The sequence below is a fragment of the Trichoplusia ni genome, chromosome 16, assembly GCF_003590095.1.
Source record: "Trichoplusia ni isolate ovarian cell line Hi5 chromosome 16, tn1, whole genome shotgun sequence".
Lineage (NCBI taxonomy): Eukaryota > Metazoa > Arthropoda > Insecta > Lepidoptera > Noctuidae > Trichoplusia > Trichoplusia ni.
Window position 1 is genome coordinate 10,100,672 of NC_039493.1, and position 17,589 is coordinate 10,118,260.

The window sequence follows — 17,589 nt, forward strand, 5'->3', positions numbered from 1 at the left end:
TTTACCACACTAATTTCAGAAAAAATACCAGTTTTATTTACCGCGAGTATTACTCAATCAAGAAAGCGCGTTGCTAAACTGTTAAATTCCTAAATCATTACAAAATTAACGTCCAACGAAACCGACATTCAGAACATTAAACTCAGTTTTAGTTCCAACTTACTTCTAAGAAGCCGTTCCTAAGACGGTTTAGTAAAACGTCGCTGTTAATGACACGAATATAATTAAGTGAGAACCCCTGCGACTTGTAGATCATTACCTATCAGAGCATAACAGGCCGCTGCGCAATCGGACAACACGGGACGGGATAAATTGAACATATTTATTTAATTAATAGCCTTTTCACGCTCAGTGCTCGAGGAGTAATTTAATAGGTATTGTTGTATTCCAACAACAATATCTAATGTAAAGTACCTACGGATTATACGGATTGCTATTTTTGTCTAGTGCTGCGCGTTTTCTTGCAACCCGCTTTTCATACCATTCAAGTCCTTCGTCAATTTGTTGACCGAGTAAATTTACTATGAATAACAAAATAATATGCCTTCCGGTTTTCACTTAAAATGTATATAAGAAAAGATTCTTTAAAACCTTCCACAACCTTTTTCTTTATTAGCATATTTATATACGTCCTACTTTCTAAAGGACATCACTTAAGGTGCGACCCAAATCACATCGGCTAATCAAAATAGTTACCCAAAAAGGAATAAAACTAAAATAACCAAACATTTACATTATATTAGTATTCTTAGGCGATTATATTGAAATTGCGGTTAATGGTGCGTATATATTAGCCGCCGTTCCGGAATATTCTGTTAAGCCGTGACGGGGTAAATGCATAATGTAAATGTGCCATTACAATCACAAAGTGCCAAAACATTTGTAGTTCTACTTCTTGCCAAATAAACGCTTTGAGGAACGAAGTTTAGTGAAATTGAACTGTCAGTTGAATTTATTACACGTCAAGTTGTACACCTGAAACTACCTTTTGGTTCGGACCGCTACCATATTGAGATTGATTTCGTCTTGTTACGAACTACCTAGGTACTGTGTTTGATGTAATGGGAACGTGTGAATCATTTATTGGTGACAGATTTGTAATTAACTAATATTGGGGGTTCATTAAACGTATTTTAAGTAAGAAGTTCGTACTCTTTAATTTTTTTTTATTGTATAAATATCTCTACACATATTGAAGTAAAATCACAAGCATTGAACGATTTAAGTTACAAGATACAGATCCAGATAACACATTTACATACTGCCGGTAATCTTCAGCATCCTACCAACTCGACTAAATAAGTTGTGAAGCCAATGATCAAGGAAGCACATACCTTTGAAAAAAACAAATTGACACTTGCCTAGTTTCCAACTTGCTTTTTTATCCATCGATTTTGTTTCCCAAATTGCAATATTTTTCACATTTGAAAAAGTAATGGTACTTCAGGCATAATAATAGTAAACACAATAAGTTATTAAGTCATTAAAATAATGGTTCAGTAATAACTGTCTCGCGGGCGAGTAAACTCCTCATACAGAATAATAACGGGCGTTGCATATTGGCAATTTCAGAGCGTTTGCGTTCACGTATTGTTATCTACACCACAAGTCAATTTGACCCATAGGCTTACTCTCCATGATTATGAGTGACTTTTATCACGAACCGTAGCATAATTATATAGCAAACTATAATGTTTGCACTCAGTGATAAAGTTATTGATAAAGCACGTCTTCATGAAAAAAGAAATGGCAAAAAACCAACAAATGTTATAAAAAAATTTGGGCCCGCCGTACAACTTTTCCACGATTTCTTTTTAAAAATATGGAACAACAAGATTTCGTTTTCATAGGTCATTTAAATCATGGCAAGAATTGATATGGCTGATAATACGATATAGGAAAGTTCAATCGCAAATTTCAGGATTTATAGAAATATATATTTCAAGTAATTTGTTGCAATTATCTCCGGTACCTCTAATATGTTATAATGACCATTATCATTCGTAGAAATCTTAATTCGTTTATAATTTTCCATGAAAAGATCCTTTTTACTCCGATTTGCGTAATTTGTTTGATAAATGAACAAAAGGGAATTTTATCTACCTGTATTGAAATAGAGCTGAGTACGACCTCAAGCCTGGGGCACTTCATCAACCCTTTGTGAGTACAATAACACATTAAAGTCTATGGAAATTTAAGTGGCATTGTAATAATTTCACTTCGTTACTTCCAAATATAAGTCATGATCATCAGTCATGGTAATACTTCAGTAATTACTCTCAGTTTTGATACTCCTCTCTTCCATAAATTACACTCAAGAATACATTGTCTTTTTCTGTCGGGATTCGACCAAGATTTTTCTAGAACAAATTGCAAGGTTTATCATTAACGGTCTTTATGTATTTGGGTTTAACTCACGCTACGTTTACTTAAGACCCTTCTGACCTTTGTCCTTATCCTCTCGTATGACTTAAAGTGACCTAATTGCGGAGATTGTATGCCTGGAGGGAAACTTGTTATGTAATCGAGTCTATGCTCTTTCCCAACTCATAGTTAGGAAGTGGGGACGGAATAAGCATAATATTTGATTACAGAAACTTAGCCTTAGGATTTTTGTTTACGTTATTTTGCTAACATTTCTTTTAAAAGCAGTTTTATGTATGCAGACTTAAGATCAGTTTTAACATTAGATACTGAGTACCTTGGTAATTCGTATTAAATGGTTTTCTATTTTTCATCGTCGATGACACGAAGTAATCAACAAAGTTTTTTTAATCCATTTGATAATTTACTACATATTGGATAAAATTTCCATTTTGCGTAAGTATTCGTCGGCTCTAATGAATTCACGTACACCGGTCTAGTGTCGAATGGCGGTTCATTTGTTTAAATCGATTTAGTCGTTTACGCTTTAAATTGCATTTACATAATGGTTAAACTATTTTGCGTTTTGAGCTCACCGCGTCAATGTATGACCAATTTTATACCTGTTATTTGTTTAAATGAACAAACCTTAGGCAATCAACAACATGCATATTTCAACGTTTGTAAAATTGCCCCAACATACTCGTATATTAAATTTCCCATGCGGCCGGAGGGTTTTAAAAATACGCATAACATATAATTACAAATTAATTATCTATCCAGCCAACGCTGCGGTATTTCCTACATTTATCGAAGTAAAGATTAAATATATAATGGATTTCTAATATTACGGACTAGTTTTATACCTATTTTCACATATTATGGTGAAGGAAAGCATCGAAGGGAAACGATCCAAATATTCCAATCTGAAATAGCCAACCCGCAGTGAGCTAGCTTGACAAATGCTCATACCTTTCCTATTTCGAAATTGACATGTGCCCAGCACCGGACGTATAGGATGGTGTTGTAAGGTACATGATAGAAGAGGTAATATACTTTTCGCACTTGATTCCATTCATATCCTTCAGCTATTTCGGGAGACAAAGTGTGGTCATATTTAAGATTACACGATTTCAGTTTCCTATAACCGATGTATGCTGACTATCAATTTTGCCGGTTTTGGTAACACGAAATACAGTGCAATTGACAAACTGTACCGGAAACCGGATCGGTTGTTAAGTGCCGGAAGACCTATCCGTTACTAACTTGCAACCTGGTTATAACGTAGTTCTAAATTTACCGATCTAGATAGTACAGTCAGTTTCTAATAGTGCTATCCTTCTCTAATCATCTAAGCAGTCTTATGGTTTCTGAAACGAATTTTTGGAATAAAACCTTATTTAATATCTTCCTCAAATCAAAAGTCAAGTATGAAGGTAGCTGATGCTTGATAAGTTTGGTGTAAGTTACAATATTTTTTATTTTAATGAATCCTCATTTAGGCTTTAAAGATAACAAACATGTTAACACATTTTTATTTTGGTAAATAGTTATTCCTATTACAAAAGTACAACTGTCTCCCACATGCGTAGCTTAGAACTCTAAAGTGCTATAAATAATATCTATTGCCCTACTATTTCTAGACGTGACATCCTCATGAAAACAATTGTTATATACCAATATGATGCCCGCGTCTGTCAATTTATATGACATCGCAATTTATTATCCGCAAATGCCACAGCCCACAGCGCCATGCGATGTTCCGAGCAAGGTCATGAATGCTGAACAAAAGCTTATTAATCAGAATAGATTCCGCAATATAAATAGGATTGTTATGTAACTATGATACTATTTGTTTTATTTTAATGAGAGAAAACGTCAATATGAATGTTTGTATTTGTTTAGTAGTGAATAGCTAAATGTTGAATGGATTTAATTCTAACATTATACTCGTGGACATATTTATGATATCCGGCTGATCTTTTTAATAATTTGTTTGAGACATCATCATAAATTCTGTTATCATTAAGGAGTTTGACGTTGTGTATTGATATCTACACTTTTGCGGCTGTTCTTGATGGTACTTTCTATGCACAAAAGTTGATATAAACATGCCCAGGTTGCAACCATCATAATGTTATTATATTATTATTCAAAATACTGAAATGAAATCATTTATTCTGTAAGTATGATATATCATCACTTTTACATGTCTTCTTATTTTTTTGAGAACGCCGGAGTCGACATTTAGTCTATGACTACCCTGAGAAGAAATGTCGAAACAAACTCAAGGGGTCACAGTCTCTTTTGAAGTCCAGACAATTTCAATGCGAATAGATATGCATAAACCAATGCACGGTATTTCTTTGGACTGGCCTTTTGAAGAAAGTACCAGATCGATCTGAGCAAGGAAAAAAATTCATACTCATACTGTTCTTCCTTCCAGTGCGGACCCTAACTACAGATCAGCGGTGATCAACACAAATGTCATAGTCAAACATACAGGAGAGGTGACGTGGTTAAGTCACGGCATCTACGTGTCAGTATGCGATATCAATGTGGAGCAGTTCCCGTTTGATGTCCAGCTGTGCACCATGAAGTGGGCGTCCTGGACGTATGATGGGTTTCAGGTAATGCTCAATTATTATTCTTTTAAAGATTTTAGATAAGTTATTGATGATAATGAATATAATATTTGTTATGGCAAAAAAAAACGATAAGATTTTATGGAAACAGTCCAGTCGAGTGTTCCGGAGATGAACTGCAATGTGGTAGATGAAAAAGCTGGTATTTTTTTTTAATTGCAGTTGGTTCTTTTTGATTATGACAAATTCAGCTTCTTCATTCGGGAAAAGTATCATGGATTTTCGGAACCCTCTTTTTTTCGTTTTGGTGTGTAAACTCTCCGGCAGTTTGTTGGCAATGAACTTTCTCAGACCAACCTTTCGCCACTCTGGGGATATTAGAGATGTATGGACTCTTACTAGCTTAAAACACTATATTATATCCATCCCTTAATAGAACCACGGGAATACGACGCAAAACTACAACCTACAGCGATAAAATAGTCCCAGTCCACATCATGTCCGCTACACCAAGGGAGAAGTTTTGTCAAATTGACCTTACCTGACTTATTCTAAGTGTACGCCATTTTCGACCGATATTTAATACAAACCATTTATTTTCTAAATTATAACATAAATTACTGAATTGCCACAAACATTGTTTGCAACAGTACAGTAATAATTATTAACGAGGAGTTTTAGATGATTCACTGGCTGGTTTTTTGTTTACTTAGAGTAATGCTACGTGTAAATGTAATAACTAAATGGGATCGGACTAAATTTTGTTAAAGCCAACTCTTGGGGATTCTTGTCTGAAAAGTCGGATATTTTCATACTGTTGTATCCTATGTTTAGTCTATATCAAATAACCGAAAGTTAGATTTGACGTGGGCCGCGTAACCGTAGGTAGAACTGTGGGTGTAAACTAAAAATACATTGCAATCGACTCAAAAGAGAAATAAAATAGTTTTATATAAAGAATTTTGAGGTCTTTTTAACGTGACATGTAAAGCTTTTTTTAACGAATATGTTCATGAAGTTAAACGTTTTTTTCGTAGAATAACTTAGGTACTGTCAATTAGATATGAACGGAAAAGTGAACGTTTATGGTAATACAATATACGTTGGTTTTGTCATAGCCTAAGACTGCATTCTACAAAGGCCTTTAGGAAGTCAGTCTATATTCTCCATGAATTCGAATCCTCTTAGAGTTCCCGTTGGCGATATCTAGCACCCTGTTGCTTACCTTATATTTCCATATTTAAATCCAATGGTATTGAGGCCTTGAAGAGCAATCCCGATATGCGGTGCCCACATAGCATTTAGATTTACTCCTAGATTATTGATAGTGATGAAACAATATGGTATATTTTCGGTTTTTGAGGCAGTGATTTCTTGTCGCGATGAAGAGCATAATGTTATTTAACGCTTTATCTTTATCTAAGATAAAATCGTTGATTTACTATGTGATAAACTGTTAACACACGAGTAGTACGTGTAGAGTAGTCTTGCAATGTTTAGATTTTCTGTAAAATGTATACTCGAAATTATTCCGCCCAAAGTTGCCAGTTAAGTAAGTTACCATTAATGATGTGTATGAACGTTAGTAATTTGACAACATGATTGGCCAATGATCCGGTAAAAGGTCGGATACCCGTAATTTACGCCGGAAATAATATTGTGACTAACTATACATATTTGCTTGTACCCCACTTATAAGAACATTGTTTTATGAATATTAATTTACGCCTTCATAATGCATAATCGATGCATTTTCTTTTTCTCCATCTGTATCCATGTATAATTAACAGTTAAAACAAAAAAAGGTATATATAAAACTGAATATGTAGGTATCTTTATTCAACATTTTTCCGCGACGGAAAATTGTCTCGGAAAAACAATGAGCTCAAGAAACAAAAGATGTAATGAGCTTTTTCGATTCTTGCGAAAACATGGCTTTGCTTCGTAATAAATATGTAGCTATTGTTTATAAACAAAAGAAATCTAATTACTTAGAATGGTAAAATTGTACAGTTGCAAATAATTTCGCTGCGGTCGAGGCTTGAGCGGAAACAACGGTTCGTTTTCTGCGGCACTTGCATAGAACAATCGTTATTGTATTTCGAAGAAATTGCGGTCTTAACAAAGGTCTCGCTCAAAATAGTTTTCTTGTTATAAGTAAAAGGCGCAAGCGGTTGATTTTAAAGATAGTACTTGTATGGTACGTTAAGCTTCGGGTAGAATACGTGATGTGTGGATGGATGGTGGTATGAATTTACAGATATCATTAACATTAATGATAGACCTATGACACTCTAGCGTATTTATGATCTCGCCCGGCGAATCACGATGAGTCCATTTTAAGACTGGGCACGGCAAAAATAAACAATTATCAGATAACAATATATCTCGACAACAGACTTCTAAACTTCACTAACCGAAGTTACTTACGAAATATAAAAGTTATGATAAAAAAGCTAATTTACGTAAACAAAGAAATTAATTTCCGTCCGAAATGAGAGAAGTTAATTTGCAATCCTCCTGCGGTGAGAATGGATGACAGTAAAAATGACAATATTTTTGTTTTCATTTAATGAAATTTCTTAGTATGTTTTGCGAGCTAAGAAAACAAGTATAGAGCAAAATCTAAGCCCAACCTACCTTTCAAGACTTGAGAAAGAAATGAATAATAACGTATGTTTGAGTGTGTGCATCACGCGATCTTCAGAGCCACACAAAATAATGATTGCTTCTTTTAATATTGATTTGGAGCCACTATTATTGAAAAAGCTTTCCATAGTCTAGGAATCGAGTCAAACTTATTAGATCTGAACTGTAACGAGAAGACAAAAATAGATTTTCTGAAACAGAAATACAGCAATAAAAGCCATAAGTCCAGAGCGACACTTAACAATACTTTGTTCAACAGAAACAGGTCAAATCATTCTCTCAAAAATAAAGGTCAGAGTATAAGCATTTACTTTGTATGGCAGATCAGCGTAATGGCCGCTGAACGGATGCTAAGAACAAAATTACTGTTTCTTTGCAAATTGTGCAAATAAAAGCCACAATCGCGCCTAAACACGCTCTCAAACAACGTATGGAAAGACTAATGTATTTGATAGACTGGTGATGTGTTTGACGCAGCGGCAAAATGTTCTCTTGTATGAGGTCACCCCTCACAGTAAATGATTTGTGTTATTCGCAAAAATATTTGTTCAGGACTTGGGCGTTCACTCGGTTATACTCGTAAATATTTATGTTTTAAAAATCAGTCGCAGTCATAAAGCGTGGGAAAATCAATTCAGTTTGTCCAAGACGAAATACCCATTTCTTATATGGTGTTGCCGATGCTCAGACGAAAATTCTGAAATCTGGTCATAGTGTCAAGAAATACTTACGATTTTAGGATTTTTCCGGACAAAACCTTTACAAGGAACTCTTAAAATATCTCTTTAATTCATGACTTCGTGAACTAATTTCAAACTGTTCTAGTTATGAAGTTCCAAATAAGCACCTTATTTAATATGTAGGGATCCTTGTATTCGGAGTTGCTGTCGGTAACTTCTCACAAAGGTATTTCAGAGCCAAGCTAAATTCATTTTGTACTTCATTGTTTATTTATGTGACGAGTAGTACTCCAAAAGAATATTAGATATATTCGTAATACCTATCTATACTTTATATTTAGCTTCAATCGTTTTTGAATTAAAAAAAAACCCGATGAATTTAAAGTTTTGAGTGTTTGCTATATAAGTTTGGAAAGTTTTATAACAAAATAAAATGTGATACCTACTCTTTTTATTTTTATACGTTATTGCAATATAATATTTTATTTCAAGCTGGAGAGTTTATTGAGTAATATTTGCTAAGCTGGTTTTATTGAAAGTTTTACTAATATTACTTTCAGCATTGAACTATGAATCACTGCAATCTTCCGATGCGAAGAGGTCCAGATTTCTTATGAGTTTTCTTTTTTGCAAGTACTTTTGGTGCCCCAAAATAATTGATGAAAATGATATAAAAGTCAACAAAAGTACGAGTATATCTTTGTTCTGTATATAATGGAACCATCATTATGAGTTTCTGAAGCAGCAACGGTTCGGTTGTATTGCAAAGCGGACAAATCAAAAAACCAATACAGTAATTCTCATTGACGCCAGTAAAATCTACGCTCCTTTTTTGAATAAAACACCCTATAGGAGGCGTTTATCGTAAAAAATGAGAAAGAATGTCATTGTACTTAATGTGAAAGCCCGGCGGCGCTGCGTGGAGGACTCCTTTGGAACACAATGGCTCGCAATGTGCCTATATTACTACATTTTTCATTAGGTATTCAGTAAAGTATACATGGGCTTCACACAAGCTCTTCACAGTAATTATGCTGTTTTATTACTCGTACGCCAGTAGCATGTTACAAGGATAATTGAAAGTGAGTTTGCTTAATATTTATGTTCCCACATTTGATTTTTTTTGGTATCAGAGGTCGCCGCACTCTGTTCAAAGGGAATCATTGTAAACAGTGAATTTACTTTTATTAAAACAAACATCCATTTGGATGAGAAGTCTGAGTACTTAATTTAATGTGTATCAATTTTTGCTGGAGGTACTCGCGCCAAGTTTGGCAATATACCGGTGCGGTCAACAACGCTCGGATTTGACTTTGAAGTTCGATTTGTATCACTGTTCGACGAATTTGATACGTTTTACGTCTGTCGAATATGAACGTTTATTTATTGCGCAATACCTGAGGCCATGACACAGGCAAAGCTATCAAAACCACAAAAGCAAATACAATAAATCACCAAGGAAAGATATTGTTTTCTATTAATTAAAAATGCAAACTCTACATTTTTTTTATTAATTACGCATAAAACATCATTTTTTTCTACAAGCAAGAATAAATGAGAGAATTTGACATTTCAAAGGCCTCACCTCCTTCCTTTACAGTTCCTTAGTCCCACGCTTCATAAACGTTTTATGGTCCACAAACCTTGCGTCGGTATGTCACATGAACTTATTCTTAGCAAGATATGTGAACTCGCTCATGTTTAAATTTAGACGGGAGAGGTCAAATTGCTTAGAATTTTATTTGAAATGCTTCTCATTCAAGAAAATACCTAAACGTACGAGTGAAAGCCTTCGATCGCACTTTGTGTATGTGGAAGAACCTATCGACTTTTTCGAATTAATTCTTATTTCAGTTAGTCAGTTTATGTTGTCATTCTTTCACAACAGATTTGTAGAACTTAGTGACAGTTTGCTTAACTCGATGGGAGGCAAAACAATGCCAGTAATATTATAAGCTAAAGTTGAATGGCGGATGAATGGATCACGTAAAACAACACTACTGATTTTGAAATTTTTGGATATCGATAGTTAAAGCCTTAATAAATACCTACTCAGTTTGATTATATTTGGTTTATAGCCCAAGATCATGCTTTACAGCTATTACTGTAACTGATTACCACTCAAGTAGACCCGGAGGCGATTGCTCATAATTCTGATACACCAATCAAATCAATGCATAAATCGATTAAAATGCTGCAATTTACTTCATTTAAGAACCACATGACTATTTTCTTTATAAATCTGCTGTAATCTGTGCTGATCAACATTTCTTCGTATCTTCCTATAGTAACTTTTATAGGTAAACTTTTTCCATTAGCTAAAGAGTTCTTAGCCACTTGTGACGTAAGATAGTGCATATTGGCCTGTTTTATTTGACCTTGACATTGGCTGGCACAGATAAATCGATGCGGCCACAAATAGAACAGAAGTGAAAGTTCATACGTTGTTGACTTATTTTAGTAAAACTATAAATCCCACCAAAAACATTAAATGTAAAAAAATGCCAAGTCTCTCGATGCAGTCTTTCCATCGTAAAAAGTTTTGAGATCTCATAGAAGCCAAGTCCTATTCAAAATATTTTGTAGTTATAAATCAACATTTAGTAATTGTATCAATAGTTTTCTTTATATTATAATTATAGTGACTTGGCAATGAGCACAAGAAGAAACAAATAAAACGGCATATTTGTAGGAGTTGAAAGTTACACACACCGCATGCGTAAACATTAATATCACAAAATTAATTTTCTTTTGGTTTATCCGTGTCGTCCCAACCGAATTTCGGCAACGGCAGTCAGTCTTAGTGTACTCTCGATTCATTTACTTTCATAAAGCGATGGCCCGTAAGGTATTCTTAATTATTGTATTGGAGCATGTAGTCGGTAGTGACCATCATGATTCACACATAACAAATAATCTGATCACTGGTCTCGTCAGTAACATTTGCACATAATTCCAGGCATCAAGCAGCTTTTAATTTGTGCTCATTGCCAAGTCACTATAATTATAATATAAAGAAAACTATTGATACAATTACTAAATGTTGATTTATAACTACAAAATATTTTGAATAGGACTTGGCTTCTATGAGATCTCAAAACTTTTTACGATGGAAAGACTGCATCGAGAGACTTGGCATTTTTTTACATTTAATCTTTTTGGTGGGATCTCATTTATTTTTTGTAAGTGTATTTCTTTCTTTTTTTTTAGGTGTCATAATTTCTAGGACTTCAGCTACTGCTTTGCTTAGAACCCATTCTCTATCTCTATCTCTTTTGTTTCTTCTCTGAGACTTCGTTACTTCTAATGTAAACAAGCTTAAACTTATATATATATGCATATATATATATCTACTAACTTACAAACTATAGCTTAACTAAACTAAATAACACGTAAAGTTCTCCGAATATCAATTATCACTACAATATTTTTTAGTTTCGAAATGGTTTTTCATAGACAGGTGGCGCTATCAAATGAAAATTATCGAATTATTCTGAAGTACTACTTAGACTGCGCTTTGTAACGAAACCATAGCGCGATTCAGACACGTACAACGCCATCTATCGAGCGCGCATACAATATTTATCGCAATACAATGGAGTTTTAGCTTTATTAATTTAATGAATTATGAATTTTATGTATTAATTTGTATTAATGATAGTCTGTGTATTACATTTATATTATTCTTTTCTATTCTATGTATGTATTCATCCAATTGAATAGGTACTTAAACAACGAACAAAGTTAACAATGCAGTCAAAATCCATACATAATGTTCTTGCCAAACCGCAAATATAAAATTGTTTTCTATGGCATATTATTTTTTAATGTTTTTATAATTTTTCCTTTATATGTGGCTAAGGACCTATCTTGGTGCAAAATTTGAAGTTTCTAAGTCTGCTAGAAGTACCTTAGATTTTTGATGATCTGTCAGTGAGTCAGTGAGTGACAAAATGGTGTAACTTTGATCGACCGTAACTCCTAAACCATTAATTCAATTGGCATGTAATTTCGAACTTAAGCTTGTTCTAATGCCTACTATTATTCCCCGAAAAGCTAAACTCCTAGCTTTGTCCACGTCGAAGATACAGGGGGGGCGAAACAGCCGCGAATCGCTTCGAGAAAAGATGGTACGGCCGTGCCCGTTTTGCTCGAGACTTGGCAGGGGCACTGCCGTGCCCTCAGATGTAGAAGCTTTATAAGATGTCTTCTTCGGAGGGCAGCGGATAGATAGTTTAAGTTAAAAATGTTCAAATATGAAATTCTATAAACATCTTTACTTTTTTGCCGTTTGTAAATTTTGTAAGGTTAGTATAATGTTTGTGTTATAAATCAGACAAAAATTTGTGCGAAAAGACACTGTGTAGCTAGCGATTATGACTGTTTAAGACCCGCTATATATTTCAACCCCAACTGAAATATTTAAGACAAAAGCAGAGTTTGTTTTTAACTCAATTATAGCTTAATGTAATTAAGTTTAATTTAAATAGATATGGCCAGTAAAAGGTCTTTCTTATTTTACCTTTTAAGATTTAATTCGCTTGTTTAGAAGGTAATTTTGAAGCAGTTTGTGTAAGTCAACTTAGTAGAAAAGGTTTTAATGGGTTTATTGTACAGAGGCAACGTACAAAAAATCGTAAGTAAAATTCTGTTATCATACCTTTGCGTAATTCCTAAAGTAAGGTACTCAAATAAATATTACATTTTGTAAGATAATAATGTCTATTTCACGTCAAACATTCGTTCTCGGCAATATCGTAGGTATTTGATTGGTTCTTATTTGTTTATCTGCGTGTGTGTAGAATGTTTAAATAAACAACGTTTTACGTATAACATTATTTATTATTTATAACATGTAGCTTTTAATGGATCAATTTCAAAGAGCTCTCTCTTTAAATCTTAGTGTTGTGAAATTCTAAAATAAAATTCGTTTTCAATTGAAAATGGCCGCAAACCGTTGTAATCTTTGCAAAAGATTGAAATACTGACCTCTCTCATAATAAAGGTCAGTGGTTTGAACTCCAACGAGTGTCAAGTCAAATTGATTCATAAGTTCAACAATCGTCATACAGATACATCGTTTTGAAAAACAAAAGCATTAAAATTCTTCATCATCGGCCAAGCCTTTTTCCCGACTATGTTGGGGTCGGCTTCCAGCCTAACTGGATTCAGCTAACTACCAGTGTTTTACAAGGAGCGACTGCCTATCTGTCCTCCTCAACCCATTTACCTAGGCAACACGATGCCCCTTAGTTAGACTGGTTGTCAGACTTTCAAGCTTCTGACTACCGGTAACGACTGTGAAAGATGTCATAACAGTAGGGACCCATAATTTAACGTGCCTTCCGAAACACGAAGGAACTCGTTATGACAAAGAGGGTCACCCACCTACGGACCAACCTTGTCATGCGTAGCTTAACCTGAGAACGAGCTCCTCAAAAGCATTAAAATTCCTATTTATTCAAATTCAACCAAAATACTATTGTTACAGCTGGATCTAAAGAAACAATTCGACGAAGGTGACACGACAAATTACCAAACTAATGGTGAATTTGATCTGGTGAGCTTCGACGCGATCCGCCACGACCAATACTACTCCTGCTGTGTCGAACCATACCCTGACATCACATACGTCATCAAGTTAAGGAGAAGACCCATGTTCTACGTGTTCAATCTTATACTACCGTGTCTACTTATTAACGGCATCGGTAAGTTTATTTTGACCTTCAGTTTTACCGTTTGGACCATTTAAAAAAGTGTTCTTTTGCTAAGTGAGTTCTGCAGAATACATAGGCAATATTCACACAGTCCAGTGTCCAAATAGTGTTTGAGACTAATACGCAGTTCCCTTTCCACTGAAGAATTTGATTGGTTGATTAAATGCGCCAGAAACGAATGGTACAAATGGAAATAATTTTTGTTTCTAGAATAGTTTATCATTCAAAGAAGAACTTAATAAAGCGGGAAGATCTTTTGTGATATAGCAAGTCTCACCTTTATTAACTTACAAACCATTCACATTTTTTTTGCCACACTATCATTCCTATCATTTCACTTCCATTCGTTCTTTAAAAATCCGGACCCAACAAGTCTAGTGTAACTCAATGCTTCACAAAACTTCTAAGACGAAACAGGCCGTGATTAAGCTACGTAACACAGTTTACAACAAGAGGCTTTCTACGGATTCCCTTTATTTAATATTTTATTACGACCGACCCCTGATTGCAGAGTGAATTTGATGAAAGTTCGGTCAAACAATGAACTCTTATTACCATTGTGAAAGATGAAAGCGAATTCTAGTAATGTATGGAGTGTGTGGTAATCAAGTATATTTAACTAGATAAATGTATTTAGAAGACAAAGGCGTGTACTTAAACTAATCATATTTACTTATTACTGTGTAATGTTCGCTTTTGTTATACTTAATTCTGTTGTTTTGGAGTACGGTTAATGAAAATAGTATTTTTATTATGGTCACTGAAATTATGAATTGAATTTTGGATAAAATAATACTAAGTTCATTTTATGTATTGCCGAAAACATATATAGTTTGTGGCATAGTTAAACTTTCAAGTTCAACACTATACTTGACTTCTGAAGAAGAAGCAATTATTGTAGATTAGAATCAATCGTTATCAAATGTTACTTTAAAAGTATGAATCAATTATTATAGAATAGAATCAGTCGGAAGAAAATATAACTTTTAAAAGAATAACATTGCGAACTATCACTTCATTCCAAATCAATTAGATTAAAACCTCTTTGCAGTAACAAGTCACTTTAACAAACTTAAATATAACTTTTTCCACCAGCGCTCCTCGTGTTTTACGTGCCGTCAGAGTCAGGTGAAAAGGTGACCCTGGGCATAAGTGCTCTTCTATCTATGACCGTATTCTTGATGACTATAAGAGATACGCTGCCGCCTACTGAGAAAACGCCACTTATAAGTAAGTTGCTTTTATTTATACTACCTTAAATGTTGTGGTGGCCTAGCGATTCTATGTATGCACAAGATGCAGGTTCGAAACCCAGCGCAAGCAAAGCAACGATTTTTAGGTTATGTATTTATGTAAGAGCTTTCTTAAGCTTTCTTAATAATTTTAAAAAAAAACAACATGAATTTCTTTGATCGGCTAGTCTATTAGGTAAATTTTGTAAGGATTTGAGATTTGGAATGGGAAAGCTCCAGACGAGAGAACTAAAAAAAAAACCCGTTCATAACATTTAAAAAAAGAAATACTTTGATGTTATTCTATTTTTCTGCTTATATTTATAGCTAGCAAACTAAATCCTTGCCTGGAGTAGATTTTTAAATCAATCACAGGCGATGAACACTTTTTTTGTACCTATCTTAAGTAAAATAAAACCAAGGAAAGTATAGTCTCTCTCACGATCACTAGTTATGAGAAAGAGGTCTATCCATTTTAGCTTTCAAATAACAAGATTATTTTTTCCAGGTCTGTATTATGGAGTTAGTACGTGCCTAGTTTCGTTTTCCGCATCTCTTTCTGTTGTCACGCTCAACATATCTTACAGGCGAGTTTTATCTCCTATTTTATACATAATAATAAATTATCCCAGTTATTTCGTCCTATAAATATTAATCAAATAATGTGAACAATCACTTTGATGGAAACCGCAACAACATAATATTTGTTAAATTTAAAGCCCACCATATTAATTTTATGACGGAAAATTTCGTGTTTGTTTGTATATTGATTTAATTAATGCTGGTTTAGAGCTAATTATATATTCAAATAATTGTGTACTGTTATTCATAATTCCGTATTTGCTTATTGGGTAATTAAGGTATAGTTATTATAAACTTTCCTTTTGACTGTCCTTGCTCAAGGCGTTTGGGCCAGGAAACACACTGCAATTGCAAAATGAAAGATGTGTTTATTTATCAAAATTATTTTACCTTAAAAAAATCAACTACGCCCAAAGGTGCGGCTTTTGTTTGTATAAATATACTTATTTTAGAAAGTTGTGTTCTTGAAAACATTATTTTGTCAAACAATAAGAGCACTACCGACATATAGAGTTTAAATCATACCATTACAAGAGAGTGATAATTGTTTGTAGTCATTTGTATCCTTTTAAAACTCATCTTGATATGCCAAAGTGATTGTAAAATAAAATTGTAAAAAAATTAGTCTAACTCGGTGTTTTTCCACGTGCCACTTAAACTGGGAAATTTTTAGTTGCACATGGCAGTGTACTTGTTTCACGGTATTATCCTACACTTACAATTTAATTACTTCACTACTGAGTGCTATGTTTCCACTGTGTGAACGTGTGGTGTTGCTCATAGAGGAGTGAGAGGGCAGCCGGTGCCGGCGGTGCTGCGCGAGCTCGTGCTGCAGCGGCTCGCGCGCCTGCTCTTCATCAACTTTGACACTGACGCACCAAAGGTATGTCTAATATTAATAAAAAAAAGACTAAAGAATTTAATCCTTGTCTTGGGGGCTTTTACAATTATTCAAGTCTCATGCACAAAGGCACTCAGAATAAGTATTTGTGAAGCACACGAACTGTTGTCCTATGCAAGGATCGAATGTGACACGTTGTCTACAGTGGCTTTTGGCGTGTTAACCTCAATCTCTCTGTTACCCGTGCAGAGAAATGAATTGGTCCCTATACGTTCTAGTTTCCACATAACATAAAACAGTATAAAACACCTGTGTTGCCGAGTACCTGTGTCCTAACCATACATTGATAGATTGCTGCTAATTGGATGGACGAGTCGTGTTTGCGAACGAAACAGGTTGAAACGTTACTACTTAATTCAAGCTGTTGTACAAGGGTGGTACACGTATTTATCCCAATAAGGTTTAATTAGACAATAAATGTGTGAAGGAATTACGTTTTTAGAAATAAAGTGGGATTAAAAAAAAAGCATTCCGTTGAATTCTGTATATCTGGAAATCATCACTGCTTGTGCTTGTGTTAAGCTGTGAACACTACCATGTGTCAGACTTTCGTAAATTCCTTTAGAGTTAAGACGAAATTTAAAACCTTGTTTCGTATTATCTAAAACTTAACATTATTATATTTATACTTAATTAGAATTAGCTAGAGCAGCTTTTATAAACGTGATTTCAAATTTTACTTGCAGTTTCAAAGAGATTTTTTTGTGACAACATTAACCCCATCACGTCTTGTACAACATAAACATTTACCTCCTTACAAATCTGTTGATTTACCGCCTGTTAATGTTAGATCCTTGTAATTCTGAAAGGACTTACGAGGCTTTATATAGCCGACGGCGGTTATAAATCTTAATGTGGCAAGACGCCCGAAATGTAAGT

General features: G+C 34.3%; 1 protein-coding gene across 1 annotated transcript in view; it reads left to right on the forward strand.

The window, feature by feature from the left end:
* Positions 1–17,589, forward strand: part of LOC113501915 (neuronal acetylcholine receptor subunit alpha-10-like) — a 45,424-nt gene that overhangs the window by 16,880 nt on the left and 10,955 nt on the right. The window contains exons 3-7 of the mRNA XM_026883227.1: positions 4,811–4,994; positions 13,770–13,986; positions 15,091–15,225; positions 15,736–15,814; positions 16,593–16,692. Coding sequence (XP_026739028.1) covers positions 4,811–4,994; positions 13,770–13,986; positions 15,091–15,225; positions 15,736–15,814; positions 16,593–16,692 — 715 coding nt within the window. The remainder of the gene's footprint in view (positions 1–4,810; positions 4,995–13,769; positions 13,987–15,090; positions 15,226–15,735; positions 15,815–16,592; positions 16,693–17,589) is intronic.